Raw genomic sequence first — 20,201 nt, 5'->3', positions numbered from 1 at the left:
GGTTGGCACCCTGCCCAGGATTGGTTCCTGCCTTGTGCCCTGTGTTGGCTGGGATTGGCTCCAGCAGACCCCCGTGACCCTGTGTTCGGACTCAGCGGGTTGGGAAATGGATGGATGGAAGAATTTCACTACAATATGCAACAGTGACATGGTAAACCTATAATATTTGGAGGTTCTACTTAAAGTTTAGATTTTTCTATTCTTTTGATATTTAAGAGTATTTTTCTTTCTTTCTTGAACTTTTGCTTCTTTTGGATTGTTTATTGGATGTCAAACTGATCATTTAGTTAATTAAAGCTTTATTTGTTCCCCTATTTGTTCTGTGAATTATTGTTAACTAATCAGGAATTGTTTCTTACTGAAACTGAAGCCAGGAAGCACTTCTTTATGCAAGGAGTTTTGGGACTCTGGAATAAAGTATGAGACATGTGGATGAAGCAGAACCTTTAAGAAGAATCTGCATGAGATATTGGGACAGCTTAGCTATTAGCTAAACAAACAGGCTTCATGGACTGAATGGTCTTCTCTCTTTTTTGAAGTTTCTTATGTATGTTCTTATACAACTGATTTAAAAGTTATTCTTGTGTTTATACATTCTGGATTGGCTGCCAGTCTAGCACTGGACCCTCCTGTCAGCAAAAGGCAAATTTAGAATTGTCAGTTGACCTTTGGGGTGCAAGGGAAAACATAGATTACCCAGTGATAAATCCACAAAGAAGAAAATTAAAAAAAAAATACAAATTTAAGCAAACACCTGCAGCTTTAAGGCAGCAATGTTAACCACTGCACCAAAAGTACTGGAACAGTTCATTATAATAAAATTTAAAAAACTGTGTAAGACTTCATTATTGCCTTCAGGCTGTGTATATTAAAAATGTATTCAATTACAAATAAATAGCAGCTAATGATGCAGCTGCAGAGATGGAACAAAAATGTGCAGGGGAAATACACAAAACTGCAAGTGAACTCCATTAAACTGTGAGGTTCTTCTGTAGTGCAGACATGGTCTGGCCCACAAGATGAATAAATGGTTTTACATTAATCTCTGTGGCCCTGGCACATATGACACATTATTTTTATTATTTATTTGCCTCTTCAGGCAACATCACAAAACAGATGTTCTCCTGTGAGGAAATTTTAAAAACATTTTAAATTGCATAACCTCAGTCACAAATTACTTGAAAAGAACATCAATAAACTTTACTATTCACTTTTTGTCCAATGAAGATGTCATTACTGTCTGTATTAGGAAGACTTAAATTTCATTTTTAACACTGACAGATAGGTTCAGTGCTGCACATCCATCACGAATAAGATGCTCTAATTGTGAAATCAGGCACAGGTCCACTGAAGCATGCTTAATGGTGTCAATTGAATTAGTCTTTGTAAATATTGTCATCACAATGTCAAAACTGCTGCAGAAAACAACATGGTTGTCATAGCAGATGCCAGGTAGGCATGCAGGCAGCTATGGAGAGGAATAGTTTTAACTGGAATTAAACTAATAAGAAATAACTTGGAATCTAATTTCTTTTCAGGATTGTTGGCTGACTGGAAAGTGTTAAAATAGATGAAGGGTTTTGAAAGGAATCCTTGCAGTGCACATTCATCGCAGCTGCTGTAAGCTTGCAAATCCAAAGCTAACAAACTTGTATAATGTGCCCAAAAGTTGACATGAGGATCAGCAGAGTGGTGGCAGTTGGCAGTCATAAACTAGAATAAATTTTGGAGCTCATCAATGTTGCAGCTCAACATCCAGCCAACTGCTAATGATAGATATATTGTCTTCTGTTATCGCTTTTCACAAAATTTCTGTTGAAAAGAAAATTCTGGACTGGATGGTTAATAAATGTACCAAAAGAATATATTTGCCATCTTCTGGCATGTGTGTTCTAGTAGAGTAACATAACATTCTCAAACCTGCCTATTCCAAATCAGCCTGTCAAAGGACTGGTGCCTGTCTTCACAGCAAACACCCCTGGACATGACACTGGTCTTTCAGATGGCCCATACATACACCAACAAATTCTCTCACACCATCTATCGCTAACACTAATTAGCCTAACAGACTTTTGAAGATGCATGCTTTCAAATATGTATCCATTCATATCAATAGTGTGGCAGAAGGCCAGGGCCCTTGCCCAGCTGAGACGCCTCCATGCTGGGAGAACCAGGGGAGCAAGTGTGACCAGAGTGTTATTTCCCACATAGTGCTAGATGGCAGCTACCCAGGGTTACAGTGGTGCCTAGGACTCCCGCAGGGCTCCATGGGAGTTGGAGTTTGGCGAAGCCCTGTTGGGATCCGTGGGCACCACCAGGGAGTGCTGCAGCAGCTACTGAGCCCTCATGGGCAGTTTTTTCCACCACACCCAGAAGTGCTGCCGGAAGTAGGCCATCAAGCACCTGGAGCACTTCCTGGTGCATTATAAAAGGGGCCAGCAACCACTACTCCGGGAGCTAGTTAAGAAGAGGGAAACAAAGCTTGCCAGGAGGAGTGGCGGAGTAAAAAGAATGTGAAGAATAAGCTTTTGGGACTGTGCTAGACTTGTGGGAACTGGGGAAGATAACCAGAAGGGAGAAAAAGAAAATAAAAAGGGTGTGTGCTTTGAACTTGTGCATTCTGCGTCTGTTTGTGTTAGGTAGGGTGGCTGGCACACCCCTGTTGGTGCCAGAGTAGGCATGAACTTTCTTGGAAAACAGGTTTGTTTGAGAGAAACCAAGAAATGGCAATCTAGCATGCAAAGAGAACATACAAGTTTATGCAGCTAAAGAAAGAAGTGCTTTTAGCTTGCTTTTATTTAATATTGGCACGCTTACCTCTTCAGCAACCATGGATAAAGGAGGCCTGTTTGAAAAAACATGCTGATAACACAGCCCTCAAGTCAGTTTTCCTTAGCGTTGGATGCCTGGTGTGGCCAGATGTCTTCCTTAAGCAGTTTTACTGATGTTTTAAACCAGGAATCGTACACACACCCTTGTCTGATGAGACACATCTTCAGTATTTATCCTCAGTTTTATAGCTTCCTACAGTTCTTTGTGTCAGATTAACTAATAAGGTACTTTCATCTGTACATAAAGGATTAATATGAAGCTGAACCAATATGATATTTGTCAAAAATATCCAGCTTAATTTAACCCCAGTTGTAGCATCACATTGCATTTTATGATCAAAACACACATGATTTACTCCAAATGTTTTATAAAGTGCGTTCCTAGAACATTTGTTTGGATCTACCCCCCCCCCCGTCTTACAGCACATGGCACTGTTATGCCAAAACTGAAACTAGTAAACATATTGTTAAAATATTTATAGTAAAATCAATTCAGTCTCCATGATCACATTTTTTCCATTTTCCATGATGTGCTAAATGCAATTTCTTTATCTAGAAAAATATTTCTTTTTAGAACTTCAGAAATTTACTTTGCATCTATCACTGCTAGCCTATTTCTAAATTGCTTTGTCAGGCCCTTCGATCCTGAAGTGCTCTTGGCATACTTTAGGTCAAGTGTGCACACATGCTTTTTTAATTTCAGTTACCTCTTGGAGCTTTGGGGTTAGAGACCCTTTAAAGCAACCCATTAATTGATATTTTTTGTGACATAACATAAAAGATGAATGAATTTGAACATTTGGCCATTTTGGAGCAGTTGTCATCAAATCAATTAATTGGTGTATGTGCAATTTTATTTAGGACTTTCTCATTAAACAAAATTGGGATATTTATGAATATTCGTCATACATATTTGTGTTTGGTGTTGTATATATGATATTGAGATATAATTTAATATTTTCATTTGATAGTTCAACTGTATAAAAAAATAATTCTGTATGTTTATAGGTCTTTTTGTGTTTTTTTTTATGCAATCATTCAGGTGACATTCTACCATCACTGGTGCTAACTGACTGTGGAACTCCCTAACACACTAATACAGTGTATCATATGATGTTTTGCTGTAGACTGTCTCCTCGGCGGACCTTCAGTATTGCTGCCACCACCACAATTTTGCAATTACACTTCTATGTGGCTCCAATGATCTATTCTCTTTTGGTTCCACTGCCTGCACGTACCTGCTGCCGGCTCCACCTCACAGTTGCTCACTTGGGGTCAGAGGCAACACCATCTATGCTCACTTCTACTGACTCCACAAGCTGATCCAAGCCATAATCATTCCTGGGATTGTTGTTACAGTGTAGCATAATGGTTTGGAGTCAGAATAATTCCATGGCCCTCACAAATATTGGAAAATATTTTGAACAGTTTTTATTAGCCATTGATTGACATTACAGTTAAAAGAATAATTTATTTACAACTTAGAAACTTTTTTTCGTTAAAAGTAGCAATCCAGGCAGTCTTTACATTTTGCCTTTTATCCAGAATGGTTCAGCCCAGTTGCCATGCACTTGAATCACAGAGCAGTTAAAACCACACACTTGCTAGCTAATGTTACACTGTTTTGTTTTGCTTAAACTGAAATCTCAAAGACAAATGCCAGGTTCCAGAAAAGGAAGGCAAAACAACAGTTGGTCTCTCAGTGAAAGATCAGTTCATTAACCTTAGTCGATTTTCGATGCTCCATATGTAGTGCAAATGAACTGGTTTACAAGAATGTTAAATCTAACATAATAACCAAATGATCAAACTAATCTAATTAGAAGTCAGCTCAAATAAGCCATGCAGGTACAGTATATGCTTATTTTGAATGAATCCTCAAGGAATGTGTTGTTATAGTAGTAAACTGAAAACAACATTTGTGTTGCAAATGAATGTAATGCTTGACAGTTTTTAAAACTTGGTAACTTACTGCTTTCCTGGTAAACACTCAAACGTATTTTACAGGATTTAACCTATAAGTTTAGTGAGTATATTTTGTGTTATGTGCATCAAGAACATTTTGTTGCATAAGGAGTTAATTTGGACCCATATTCCAAGGATAATCTGGCCTTAATTTTCCTTCTTTGGTATGACTTTGAAAGTAAGAAGCTCCCTGTTCCTTTGAAAGATTTTTAGTCTGATGCATAATGTGGCCTGAAACCTGCAATGACCACAAAATATTTCTGGTTTCAAGTACACTTTGGAAGGAATTTAGTGTTATTTTTATACACCGTCAATGTTTCGGTAACATGTTAATTTAGGTAGTGCAAAAATGTTTCTATTAGTCATATACTCTTTATGTAACAAGACCTTTGTAAAGGTTTTTTTTGGTTGTCATAACACTTATAAAACATCAGCAGATGGGTTCTTCGTATCTGTGGAATGAGGCATTTTTTTATATTGGTAAAATTACTTATTACTTATTCTAAGGATTCACAGGTCTTGCTCTGTGCTCTTGCAACATTTGGCCATTCCAAAGTGAAAATATTTTAGTACACCATTTTACACCGATAACCACTTGACTTACACTATGTAAGTGTTATTACAAAATGAAGAAGCTGCTGATGTTATATCTATTCACTAATGCAAACTTAACTGTTTACAATTACAAAATAGACTTTAAACTAAAATTCTACTGTAAATATACTGAATGTGAGTTTAGGAGGGGAGTTGAGGCATTCACTATGAATGATTTTTGCTTTAGGAAGGGCTGTGTTGTGTACTATATAATTGCTATAAAACACCTTTTCTTCTCTTAAAAATGACAACAATGTAATTTGTTTGTATTTTAGTTTATTATGGGTCCTAAAATATTTTTTCAGTTTAATTGAAAATGTAGTGGGTATAACTTGTGAACTTGAAAGAGTAATTTTAAATTGGACAGTTAATCAGCAGTCATAACTGACTAATGTGTTTATAGGCTGTCACCTTATATAAAACTATACAGCACCTATAAAAAAGGTGTTCACCCCATTGGGCTTTTCCAAATTTTATTATTTTACAACACTGAATTACAGTGGATTTAATTAGACTTTGTTGACAGTGATCACTTGTCACAGTAAAAACAAATCTCTCCAAATCAATGTGAATTTATTGAAATTAAAAGTGAAAGTGTTTAAGCAAGAATTTTATTTTTAATTTGCCTAATAATGGATTATTCTTCATTTTTGATCTTTTCAAATATTTTGAAAAGCTCTTGTAGTAGATGTCATTTATAAAGGCCTTAAAATACACATTATCTAAATTTTCCTATTAGGAAGAAACCTCAACTTTGGAGTTGATTATATATATTGGCATGTGCTCTACACTACCAATTATCTGCCCTATCTAAAGAATCATACAGCCCAGCATACTCATGGGCTAAATGCCCTACAATTCGATTGGTCAATCAATAATAATCTTATAATAAGCATTCTTGTCTACAAGAATGAATGCCTGGTCCTAGATACTCTAAACCATGCCTATTCAAATGGCTGCCCAGAAGCAATCTCCGAGTGGCCCAGCCAGGGCTCCACACTACAACTTAAATGGTGGCAAATGTGACCATAAATAGGCTTTGACGATTACCTTTTCTACTTAGTTGCCAGTGGTGAATGAAATCATTGATATTATATTGTAACAGATACAAAAGGCCATCTTTTTATCGTTGAGTGGATGTATCATTAACATGTGTGTCGGTACTGCCTCTTGTAAATCACTGTGTCGCATAAAGACTGGTTTAAATCATGTGCTGGGAGTGACAGAGTCACGGCCAAAATTATGTCAGACTTCGAGATGCACACAGAAAAATATTTCTAAGTACAGGCAGTCCCCGGGTTACGTACAAGATAGAGAATGTAGGTTTGTACTTAAGTTGAATTTGTATGTAAGTCGGAACAGGTACATAAATTTAATAAATGCTATTGTTGACCGACTGTAACAAAGTGCTCTGCCAATGAATGATGGAGTTTCACCTCTCTCTGACCTTTTTATTATTTTTACTTTATTTTCAATGGTGATGGGTTTTCTCTTCTTTACTGTTATCACCAGCACTTGTATCAGATTTGTGTTTCAGAGACATTGTTGAAGGGTGAAGACACAAGATTTAAGATGAGCTCTTCTGCACAGCACTGTACACGCTATCACAGCAGGAAGGCACCAGTCTTCAACACGTCTGATGTACTGACAACAGACAACTTCCTGTTATGTACGTAACAGTACAAGCAGGCTTGCTATTGAGAATGAATGGGGGCATCGACGGGCAGTTCATCACCAGCCCACCTCACAGTCACCTCCACTACAGTATGCTGCCTGCAGCGTCCACCCACCGAGAACGAACACAGGTGCGGCCAAAGGCAGGTAGTGAATCGCCCCAATTCAATAGACAGTCATCCGATGCACACTACAATGCTACCCCCGCCACCCCGTTCACCCTCAATGGCCTCCATTCAGCCACAACAGGGTCACTGCTTGCAGCATTATCAGCCGCCTACTGAGAACGAACGGGGCAGCCGTGTATGGTGGGCAGGCAGTGAAACTGCTTGCCGGTGGGAGCCACCTGAGGAACACTACACTGCGCAAGCAGTAAAATCACCCCCCTCCAGCCTCCAACCAGCCACCACTTGCAGCATTACCAGCCGCCCACCAAGAATGAATGGGGCAGACGTGTGTGGTGGACGGGCAGTGAAACCACTTGCCGCCTGAGGGACACTACACTGCACTAGCAGAGAAATCGCCACCCTCCAGCCTCCATCCAGCCACCACTTACTGCGTCCACAGGCCGAAGATGACGGAGCGGCAGTTACTGAGGTGCATGTGTCGCAGCTGCGGCCCCATTCGTAAGTCGTAGGTCGGATGTCCATAACCTGGGGACTACCTGTATATGGAATTGCTGATGGGACGGCTGTGAATTTCAATGAGAGGTCGATTATGCTTGTGCCAGAATAATGAATAAAGGGCTGAATATGACGCAGCCGGTCATCAAAACAAAAGGTAAGCATGCAAAACATTTTAAATTCCTCTGCCCATCATATAGGTCCCCTTTTATGAAGAAATCAATACCCCATGGAATTCAGCTGTCACTTTTGATTTCACGCAGGCACACTAACGAGTGAATATCAGTACTCTCCTTGTGTTTGTGCATCTTTGAATGCTGTTTCTCTTTTGATTTAACGAATACCTCAGGCAAAATGCCGGCTTGTCTGTCAGTAAACATGTATGAGCAGTTACCTGCCCACTGTTTCATTACACACAGCGATATGAAGTCTGCATTTTAAGGTTGCAGGTGTATTACTGTCACTTTACTGGGCTGCTATGTGATTGACAGTGAACAGTAAGCTTTGTTAAAATGGTATCAATAAATGCCACTTCGTTAGTTTTAAAGAAAAAGCATTAAAATAAATGTACTAATCCACTTTCATGCCATAGGTGAAGTTTTTTTCTATAATACTTGGGATCCAAGTGAAACATGTGACACCTCAGAACCACGGTGCCAGTCCTGCCACCAACCACGTTTTCTCTGTAAGATGGAGGATCTGCTTGCAGGGTTGCATGCAGATTAATGTCATACCCAGAACAAAGCAATTGCAGGTTAAGGGTCCAAGGAGTAGAATCACTTCTGCTGTTTACAGGATTTGAACTGGCAACCTTCCAATTGCTGGTGTGGATGTGACCAAATTTAAAAGGGAAAAAAACTAATAGGCATTACTTATTTCTAAATACATTCATTGGTGCGGATTCAAAATTTGGCATTGCCTGCTGTCTGGCCCAGCTAAATTTCTTGGTTTGAAAATCTGGCTTAACTGAATTTGTACTTGAATAGTTCTACTCTAAACTCTATTACCCCAGTAGTACACACTGACATGTAACATGCAGCATATACTGTAAGTTTGTTGGTGTCCTATTGCTTTGGCTTCAATACCTTGATCTAAATAAGTACCCAATCAGAGGCCCTAAATATGTCCAGTGGACCTACTATGGTGTAGTATTAACCTATTACTTAAACCTGTACAAGGTAAAACAATAAAATGGGAAATCTGATAATTAAGTAGTCTTATAAACCAAGACTTTTTGTGTATTAAAGTATTATGTGGTTTAACTTTAAAACTGGCTGCATTTGTAAGTATGTTATATAGCATAGAAAGAACCTGTTTAGTCTAAACCATGCACAAGTGTTGCTTGAGGCAAAGTGAGCTAGTTAGCAAAAATAAAGAAAGGCCAACATTTAAAGATGGAGTTGGAAAAATGGTATGCAAGATTTGAAAGTGTGGGGAATACCTGAACTTGACAGATAATGTATGTTTCTGTCTCTCTTTTCTTTGGTATTTCATTTCTACTTTTACTTATTTATCCCTATGTATGTTGTTATCACTGAATAGAGAAACTGCAATGTAGCCCACCCCATAATACACATGCCAAGCAGATACATTTCAATCCATTTTCCAGCCTACTTCATAAAAGTGAGTCATGTAGAGCAGGAGACTATTCCATTTGCACTGCGCACAAGGCAGGAACCAAACATGGGAGTGTTACCTAGCAGAACATCACAAGAAGATTCATGTAGTCACCCTTTTTTGCTTAAACTTTCAGTTGCCAAGATATACGAGGTTTCAACAAATTGTTGAAAAAAAAATCACTTTGTCCCGCCACTATTTTAAAAATGCTGCACTATAAACATTTTATAGACCAATACATTAGCATCCAAAGTATAAACTTTTAGCAACAAATGCACCGGACAATTAGAATAATAGAATCTTTTATATATAATTTTAAAAGGGTAAAATCAAATTCAATTTCAACTTTTAATGGCCCACACTCTGCTAAATCCAAGTGCAATTCAGCAGAAAAATATAGTTTACTGAAGCTGTGAACTTATGTAGAGCTTAATCTTTGAGTATCCTAATCTTGGATAATTTGTAATCATACTTCCACTGCAGACCAAAGATTCTATTTCCCCAGACACAATCTTAGACAACTGGCACTTTTCACAAACTGTAGCAATAAGTAAATGTGTGTTTTTCAGATGTTCATGATGGCACCAGCTGCCGTAATTAAGTATGGCTGTACATCTGGCAGAAATGAATGAACCCATTTGGGACAGCACTTGAATAATTTGAAGACACAATGTTTACCCTAAGAACGCAGGCAACCAATGGAACATTTTCAAGATGATTTCCCTTTCACATTCTTGCTGCCCATTATGATTTGTTTTCCAGCACAGAGTGAAGCTTTATGTTTTCAAGTAATAAACCAAAAACAATTAAAATAAATGTAGAATATAAACAATCCCATTATGCTCTTTTCCCAACTGAATACACACTAAAATAACAAGTTATGAAGGACAGCATTTAATTGCTTGACTGATAGCTGTAAATGAATACAATAGAAATGTTTTTCTCTGAGAAAGGCATCATAAAACAACAATGTTAATTCACAAAAAACGAAAATTGTGCTTAGGTTTAGCTGCTTTGGGACAAGTCTACATTAGTTCTAAACAAAATGCCATTTTGTGAGATCAAGCTTCTTGGCATAAAAGTAAAACTCATAAAACAATTGAATGCATTAGTCCTTTATGCTATGACACAAACAAATAGTTAATGTTTAAAAATAAGAAACAGACAGAACTGATCTCTAGATTTATAAATGCCACCAACGTCAGAGTCTAAATAAACTCAATCACATCCTTCTACATATAATACTTAGCTCTCATTGCCATCTGATTAATACACAACCAATAATCAACTGTCACATTTGTATAAAGAGTAATTACAACTGCTGCCTTTAATATTTAAAATGGAAAAATATGTATTTTTAAAAAACTGCTTTTCAAAGGCTGAATGTAAATTTTTAGATCAAAAGATGTAATATTTTATAACCAGAAGTCTTACATGCTGTAAAAACATGCTTCATGAGAAGTCTATTTTATATGCTGATAAAACTGCACAATAGCCTTTTCTTGTTCATGAGTTTCAATGGAGCTAGGTCGAAGTCTTCTTATTTCATTAATTGCATCAATGCCTGTAATTTTATTTTTCTTCACCAGATAACATGCCAGCATTGTTCCCGTTCTCCCATGGCCATGAAGACAGTGGACAGCAACCCCCTGGAATTACAAGACATCGTTACTGATGCAGAAGATTTAACTTTTCAGTCTGCCTCACTGCCCTTGTCTCTACATAGTACAATTAGATGGATTAATTATAAGCCACAAGATGCAAAGCAATGTAGAAGCTTCTTTTCTATCTATTTTCTGTCTACTCATGAATAGCCGAAAAAATAATCAATTTTGCAACAGCTGCAAGCAATATGGAAAAGGTGATCTCTCCTTCTTCTTGCGCCTTCTTTTCTTCTCTTAAGAAGTCCTGTTTTACATGCTAGAACATGATATTGTGCTGCCCCTCTTTGTATATATATATACAGTATATTAATTACACACACAGTGTTCCTTTTTTAAAGTGGCTAAATCAATGTAGGTACTTGTAATATGCATAGCATCTGTTTTGTATGCAGAACCTACATGACTGTAGCCACCTGGTGCAGCAATACCAAGCGATTGTATAATAGCAAATTTTACAATAGTGACTTAATATAGGTTTAAGTACACCTGTCTGATAAGTACTTATGATTTTAATTTTGGATATCTATACTGCACAGCCCAAACATGCATTTTTCATTACATTTTCATAACCACAGGATTGTTGAGTTTGCTTTGTTAAACTCTTTATTGGCATGCTCTCTGAAGCCTAACAAAAATCCTGATGGACACTGGATGGGACACAACTCACGCACCTGTCTACATTTACTAATTTACAGTTATCAATTGTCACACACGTGTGCATGGGAAGCAGCTGAAGGGCTTAGACAATACTGTTTATACATCTGCCCAGGGGGAGTGCGCTGGCGCTCTTTCTGAGTTCTCTGCAGGTCTTACCGGAAATCCCACCAGGAGCCGCCATTTCCAGGAAGGACACACCACCTCCGGTTCCGGCCCCAAGAATGAGGTCACTTCCGGTTCCGGCCCCAAGGGTGATGTCACTTCCAGTTCCGGCCCAGAGGACGACATCATTTCCGCCCTCTGAGCTATAAAGCTCACTGCCTTTGCTTAGGCAGGCAGTTCTGTTTTGGACTCTGTTGTGTAACAACTGTTTAAATATGCCTCAAAGACTTTTGCAGCCGGGAAACCGAATTAAACGGGTGGCTGCCCCAAACCTTTCTACGTCTCTGGTCTCCTCTTCTTACACAATTAACCTAACACACACATTTTGGGGATAAGGTAGGAGAGATGAAAAACACAGAAGAGCACCTACACAGACACAAAGAGAACATGCAAACTATACATAGAGTGATGCAGCTTAGCAATCAACCCTACTGTAGAATGTTGGGCCTGTGAGGCAGCAGCACTAAACACAGCACCACTGTGTCATTCTCAAAATGATCCTCTACAAAATAATAACTGAGTGATTAATGGGGCATGCATAATTACATTTTTTAGACATTTTAATAGTCAGTAGGAAGTAATCTTATCATAGCAATACATATAATACACTTGAACTTTTAAATAACTTGTTTAATCATTAACTTTTTCCTACCAAAATAATATGTTAACTTTAAGTCCTAAGCACTCACTTAAATTTTGACACTGCTGTTCTTTATACTATAAATGGGTTACAAAAGCAGCACTCAGAAACAATACTTTTGCATTCCAATTTGCATAAATACTGTATATCTAAACGCAAAAAGAGGATGCAGTTTCATTTCTAGTTTTGTCAGATTTTTTTAGAATGGATGAAAATATTTAACTAATTATATAAAACTAGCCAACCCGCGGCGTACCATACACCGCATAATCAGGCTGGTTTCTTGCCAGACGGAGGAATGGGGGTGCACGCCATGCAGCCGCGGAGTGTGGAACGGGAGGAGAGGAGAAGGAAGTCCATTCAGCTCCCTCCGTCATGCCAGTCTGCTGATTTCTCATTCAGTATGCACTGTCCGCTCATGTTCCCACCTCCAACTCGTCACTTGAGTCGTTGACGTCTTTACACAGTCTAGATGCACCTGTGACTCACATAGCCTTTTCATTGCTCTGTGCGGTTTTGGCTGCTTTTCTATATATAATCTACCAAGACACCCGACCAGGGTAGTAGCGAGGTTGGAGGGTGGTGTGTACAAAGGGTAGGGACGTAACCAGTGGGAGCGTATGAGTTGCACTTAGTGGGAATTCCACGGTTTGCAGCCCGAATGGGGTTCAACGGCTTACCCGCCTCTGTGTGCTGGGTAGACACACGCTCAATCTCATGCATAATTATTTATTGAATGCTAAACACTTCTGGAAAGACACGGTTGTCTAAAACGGGTTGGTGTGAGAATACAACAGTAAGTGAATGAAAAGATGGAACTCTGGAGAGCGCAAAATACAACACAATAGTGAACCTGTGGCATAGCAAACGCCGCATAATTATTTATTGATGGTTGAACACTTCTGGAAAGACACAGTTGTCTAAAAAAGGAGGGTTTGAGGATACAACAGAAAGTGAATGAAAAGATGGAACTCTGGAGAGAGCAGCATATAATTGTCCATTAGTGAAGAAGACGCATGTTTATCGCGGATGCGAATTGCTGTATGTAGCGTGTAAAACAGTTTGCTATGGTGCACGAGGTTGTGCGTCGTAACCGAAAACTCGGTTTTTAAAGACTGTTTACTTCATTGTGTTTTAACCTCAGTTGTAAAGGATTGTTTTAAGGATCCCATGGGACTTACCTCGCAAAACCATTTTACATGCTGCATATGGCAAGAAACATGCCCCTAGGAACAGTCAAGGTGGCTCGGAGGTACATGAGGCTTTTACGACAGACGAATATAAATGATGCCGTTCTTTCTGTGTCGTCGTGTCCGAGTTGGTGGGCGTGGCTCTGCGAGTTGTCGTATCCAATGGTCTTGGAGTTGGTGGCCGTGGCTCCTCCCTTCGTGCGCCATACGTGTCTTACTTGTCGGCGGCCTAGTGAATCCACGTCCCTTGTGGCGTGCTTTTCATGGGTGTCTTGCCTTAGTGAATTATATATATAGACTAGCAAAATACCTGCACTTCGCAGCGCATATGCCAATAATTATTTGTTAAGGATCTCTTTGTATACCATGTTGTCAGTTCGGCCCTCCGGTTATAACATGACCAAGCTGTGCGCTAAGCTTACTCTTGAGCATGCAACTTACAATTGGCCATGTGAACAGTAATCTTGTCTCAAATCTCACAGCTTGGATTGCTGCTGTCATAATCGGTTTGAGTTTCATGGTTTGTTTCAATTATGACAGTATTTGCAGGATTTGTTGTGTTGAAGTGACATTCGGCATCTGTCAAGCGTTGTAAGCACACAACGGTTTCATCGATAAAATCACATCCAGCTTTTGAGAGTTTAAACATTCATAAACATCAAAGTGTCCACTACTGAAATCGTCACCTGTGAATCTAAGATGTTTAAGAGGCATTGGCGGTTGTCGAAAGGTGTAAAATATTTGGCCATTTCGGTACTCTTGAAAGCGACTACTGAACAATTCAGCGGCAGCCATCAACTCACATGCAGAACCATAGGTGAAGGGCTTAAGCATTTCACTCTTATAGTGCTCCTGTGTAGTATAATTATCTCCTGTACCGTCATCAGTCCACACCTTGAACCTGTCCCAGTCATTCAATATATAAGACACAATGTTCCTCCGGATATCAAGAGTGAGCCTGATATGGCCGTGCAATATGTAACAAAAAGAATGGTAGGTGCCATCTCCGGGGATGGAAACCACTCAGTAAGTGACAGTTCTTTGATCGATAGTGATCACCTCGATAGACATGGTAATGGGGGTTGGAATGATAAAGAAAATGGGTACCTGAGCAATGTAAAGTAAGTCTAAAATACCTATACAATAACTAATTGTAATAAACAAACAATAAAACAGCAGAGAAACCATGGATTAAACAAAAAGGCTGTAGTTATCAGTAGGGAGACGTGAATCCCGTGGCAAAGCAAGGAAGGGAATGTAGAGACCGGATCGGACGGACGGTCTTATATAGGCAGGCAGCCAACAACGTGGGAGGCGTTGGGATGGGTGACCCAACACCACCTCACACGGTGACCGAGCTGCAGGCAATGGACGTATATATGTACGTAAGTAGGATTCAGTTAGTGTTGGGAACCCGTGTACCAAATTTCTTGAAGATGGGCCCATAAGTAACAAAGACTGTTGAAAAGTTCAATATGGCGGCCGACAGTGGCATCATACCACCGAAATAAGTATGTACATTGGTTTCGGTTACTTCAGGGAAGCTGCCTATCAAATTTCGAGAAGATCGGGCCATAAATAAGAAAGTTCAACATGGCGGACGTTGTTGACCGTTATGACCATTACGCGTGGAATTTTGAAATGAAACCTGCTTACCTTTTGTATGTAAGCTGTAAGGAATGAGCCTGCCAAATTTCAGCCTTCTACCTACACGGGAAGTTGGAGAATTAGTGACGTTGGAAAGTTCAATATGGCGGCTGACAGTGGCGTCATTCCACTGAAATAAGTACGTACATTGGTTTCACTTAGCTCAGGGAAGCCACCTACCAAATTTCGTGAAGATGCGGCCGTAAATAAGAAAGTTCAACATGGCGGACATTGTTGACCGTTACGCGTAGAATTTCGAAATGAAACCTGCTAAACTAAGCTGTAAGGAATGAGCCTGCCAAATTTCAGCCTTCTACCTACACGGGAAGTTGGAGAATTAGTGACGTGGAAAGTTCAATATGGCGGCCGACAGTGGTGTCATACCAACAAAATAAGTACGTACATCGGTTTCCGTTAAAAGTTTAATATGCCGGCCGACAGTGGCATCATAACACCGAAATAAGTACCAAATTTCAGCTTTCTACCTACACGGCAAGATGGAGAATTAGTGACGTTTGGAAAATTCAATATGGCGGCCGACAGTGGCGTCATACTAACCGAAATAAGTACGTACATCGGTTTTGGTTAGCGCAGGGAAGCCACCTACCAAATTTCGTGAAGATGGGGTCAACCTTCTACCTACACGGGAAGTTGGAAAATTGGTGACGTTGGAAAGTTCAATATAGCGGCCAACAGTGGCGTCATACCATCGAAATAAGTAAGTACATCGGTTTCGGTTAGCACAGAAAAAGCCTCCAACCAAATTTTGTGAAGATGGGGCCATAAATAAGAAAGTTCAACATGGCGGACGTTGTCGACCGCTATGACCGTTACGTGTAGAATTTCGAAATGAAACCTGCTTAACTTTTGAAAGTAAGCTGTAAGGAATAAGCCTGCCAAATTTCAGCTTTCTACCTACATGGGAAGTTGGAGAATTAGTGATGAGTCAGTGAGTGAGTGAGTGAGTGAGTCAGTCAGTCAGTGAGGGCTTTGCCTTTTATTAGTATAGATCAGTGTTTCCCAAACTCGGTCCTGGGGACCCCCTGTGGCTGCAGGTTTTTGTTCCAACCGGATTCTTAATCAGTGACAACACCTGATAACACTGATTTCATTTAATTAGCTGGTATTTTTTTTCTTTTATTGACATTGAGAAAAGCACAGCAGCATGATTTTTACATTTATAAGACATTTATAAATATTTGTGCTTTTGCTATAGATTTAAATGCTTAACTCTCTTTTGTTGATTTCATTATACTTTTGCCCTTTCTCTGTGCAGTTTTTCCCCATTCGTTGTATCTTAATAATGACAATTTAAAACAAGCAGATCAGACACCCAGGCAAACAACACTGAATAATCAAAGGCTACAACTACTTTAGAGTCAGACCCACTAATTAGTAAATAATGGATTAATTAAACAATTAGAACACCTAGAAAAGTAGAATGAAAATCAAGATGAAAATACTGTTAAAAAGAAAACAAAAAACATTCCTATATAACTACTTGGTACATTTTAATATTTTTTTTTCCCAAACTTAGTTTTCTAATTTCTATATTAGTTCCCTAAACACAGAACTTGGGAAATATCAGTTCACTTAATTAGCCCAGGAGTTCAATTAAAAAAAGAAGCTGGTTGGATCAAAAACCTGCAGCCACAGGGGTCCCCAGGACGGAGTTTGGGAAACACTGGTATAGATAGATATAAATAGTAATGTAATCAACATTAAAACAATTAAACCATAGATTTACTCTGAAGGTTTTGTTTTTCCATGTTATTTATCCTCCAAGCTAGTCAGGTTCCATTGTAAAAAAGAATTCACACAGATAAATAATAACTTAAACCAAAATAATGCACTTTTGAGTCAATGCTTTTTTTACTCTTTCCTGAAAGTGGCAAAATTTTGAATGGGAAATGTTGTGTTAAATCTACAGGGTGTGTTGGCTGTAGATTGGCAGAGTCGATAGGAAGGCTGATTACAGATTCCTGTCACACTTGCACATCAAAGGATCATCTTCCAGGCTCATTTGAAGTATACCATACCATGCCAGGACGAGAGGGGACGCAATCACTAATGGTCTTGTCTCTTTTTGTTTCCTTCACAGTGCTGTGAGGATGCCCAATGTGGTAACTGACACAGAAAAGACCTGTCCCTTCCAGCCTGAAGTATACAAAGTGAATGTTCCTGAAAGGTGGTGTTACAATTTGGACCAAAGCAAGGACCAGTGAGGAGCTCCCCAAAGCCTTAAAACTTTTAGAGAGGTGTTTCTGAGCTATGTTGTTTAAGTCTATTTTTGTACTGTGCATTAAACAGTGTGACCCAGTTGTCTAAATTTGTTTCAGTGTCCACAACTTTGTTATGCAAGTATGTCCATGTCATCAAATGCATCATCATGTAGAGGAATGCATGTCATACACAGTAAATACATTCTAATAGTCAACTAGTTTATGGCTGCTGAGGGACACTTTTGACAAATGTTAATGTGAAAAATAAATTTATAATTTTAATTATAATTAGAAAAATAACCATAATTTGAAACATTCAAAGCCTTGGTTAAATATGTCTGCATACCATTTAAATAAAAATTCTTGCAGAAGAATTAAAGCTCAGACAAACTGCAAGATTTCATCTTAAAACTCTTTCAGTTGGGGCGGCACGGTGGCGCAGTGGTAGCGCAGCTGCCTTGCAGTAAGAAGACCTGTGTTCACTTCCCGGGTCCTTCCTGCATGGAGTTTGCATGTTCTCCCCGTGTTTGCGTGGGTTTCCTCCGGGTGCTCCCACAGTCCAAAGACATGCAGGTTAGGCGCATTGGCGATCCTAAATTGTCCTTAGTGTGTGCTTGGTATGTGTGCCCTGCGGTGGGCTGGCACCCTGCCCGGGATTTGTTCCTGCCTTATGCCCTATGCAGTATTAGGATATAGTGGGTTGGAAAATGACTGACCGATTCTTTCGGTTAGAAAACAGATTTTATACAGGATTAAGATCAGGGATCTGACTTGGCCATTCTTCTTGAAACATCAAATTACTTTGTCAATTTTTTTTTCAGTTAGAGCAATCTTGACCAGAACCCAATGTTACCACCAAAGAGAGATAATACCATAGCGTTATGCTAACTCATGTTTAGCATGAATCACATTTGTTGGAAATGAGGCCAAAAAGTTCTGTTGTCTCGTCAGACCATAGTGCATTTTCTCACATGATATTGGAGGATTTATTGTGCTGCCTTTCAAACTTTATAGAGGCTTGGGTGACATAAACGAGATTCTGTTCTGCTACCCTATACCACAGCTCCCTCTCAAGACAAAGTCACATTACGTAACTTCTTGACTTTAAGTCAGATTTACTGACTGCAGTTGCTGATCTCATCGCCGGATCATGTCAGTGTAAAATGTCTGAAAATTGCTGCCCATGTCATGTTTACATGCTTAGTCCTGATCTGCTAGAAAATTCTTACTCACCCCTTTTCCTAATTGTCAATTCATGCTGCCTGACAAAGGAAAAGCCGATACTGTACGAAAAGTCATCAGTGTAATCTCTGCACTTTTTTTTTCTTTTTTCCATTCTGTTGTGGTGTGACTTTGGGCTATACAAGAAACAAACAGTTGTTCCTGTTGTATGTAAAACACATGACATCATGACATGACAGACAATCTTCTGTTTGTGAGGTCTAAAACACCTGTGTTTTTTATTCCTTGTTGAAAATTAAGCGCATTGTATTTCTGGATAAGCATTCATTGGTTGTCAGCTCTCATGCAGAAAAAGCCCATCCCAATGAATAATGACAAAATCAAAGATTTGGAGTGAGTCATTGGGTATGTGGCATCAGGTGAATTGCTTCACCAGAGCATGCTGCTAACCTGTTCCAATTTGCTAACATTATTTAAATGAAGGCTATGACTAAAAATCACATAGGCTTTAGAAAGAACTAAAAAATGTTTACAATATTTTTGTAAAGTATTGGATGTGGCATATTTCCTCCTTTCTTAATAATGGTATTCACAATGTTGTATGTTATGCTTTTCTTTTATATTCTTCTCTTCATCTGTAACTTTTAACCATAAAATAAATTAGATTATTTTCTCATCTCTTTGTGGACAATGGCTGTCTCTCAACAATGTAACTTAGAATCCTTCAGGGAAATCTTACATGAACAGATGATTTTATTGAGGAGAGGCAAAATACATTTGCACATACATGTAATTGATTAAATCTGAATACTTTGGCAAAGTTTTTTGCTTAGTATTATTTTTCCTAAACCCACTCATTTGTCTTGTACATAGAATCATGGGGATGGCAGTAACACACAACTGATTGTCCAAAAACAAAGCATGGACAAATAATGCCTATTCATATTGTGGTCACAAGTTCAGTCTTGAAATTAAGCAATCAATATGAAACCAAAACAATATGAGATGAAAATAATTATTTCAATGTTACTATGTTATATCTCTTATAAGAAATATAATTTTATTTCTGCAGCCTAGATAATGTTGTAGACGGCCAGAGGACAGCCCCCCATTGCTTGCTGCGGCACCCTGGATTCCAGCCAAGCATGCTGAGAGTTGGAGTTTCCTATAGCACTTTTGGGTTCCTTGGATACCGCCAAGGGTTGCTGCGGAGACCTACTATGTCAGGCTTTAGCCACATTTGGGAGTACTTGCGGACCTTGCTAATGAGCCACATGGAATGCTCCCAGTTGCAGCTTGAGTGTTGTGTGCTTTGTTCATTGTGACCAGGTAGGAAACTAAAGAAAACAGTTTCCCAAGTTAAATAAAAACATGCTGTGCTTGGAACAAAAAATATTAAAAAACTGAAATACGTATTTATGATTTTGGTTATCACTATTAAGTATAGTGGAAATACACTACATTAGTTAGAAACATAAAAAACGCTTGCGATTTCTATTAGTCATATATATTTGTGTCATTGATATGCCCATC

At 38.9% G+C, this 20,201-nt stretch overlaps 1 protein-coding gene across 1 annotated transcript in view; it reads right to left on the bottom strand.

Annotated features, from left to right (window-relative positions):
* Positions 1–10,182: 10,182 nt before the first annotated feature.
* The window catches only part of dusp23b (dual specificity phosphatase 23b), a 106,281-nt gene continuing 96,262 nt past the window's right edge, over positions 10,183–20,201 (bottom strand). The window contains exon 3 of the mRNA XM_039748198.1: positions 10,183–10,953. Within this exon, the coding sequence (XP_039604132.1) occupies positions 10,768–10,953 (186 nt within the window). The 3' untranslated portion in view covers positions 10,183–10,767. The remainder of the gene's footprint in view (positions 10,954–20,201) is intronic.

This window comes from Polypterus senegalus, chromosome 3 (genome assembly GCF_016835505.1).
Source record: "Polypterus senegalus isolate Bchr_013 chromosome 3, ASM1683550v1, whole genome shotgun sequence".
Lineage (NCBI taxonomy): Eukaryota > Metazoa > Chordata > Cladistia > Polypteriformes > Polypteridae > Polypterus > Polypterus senegalus.
The sequence above is the reverse complement of the archived record's forward strand: the minus strand, read 5'-3'. Positions and strand labels throughout refer to the sequence as shown.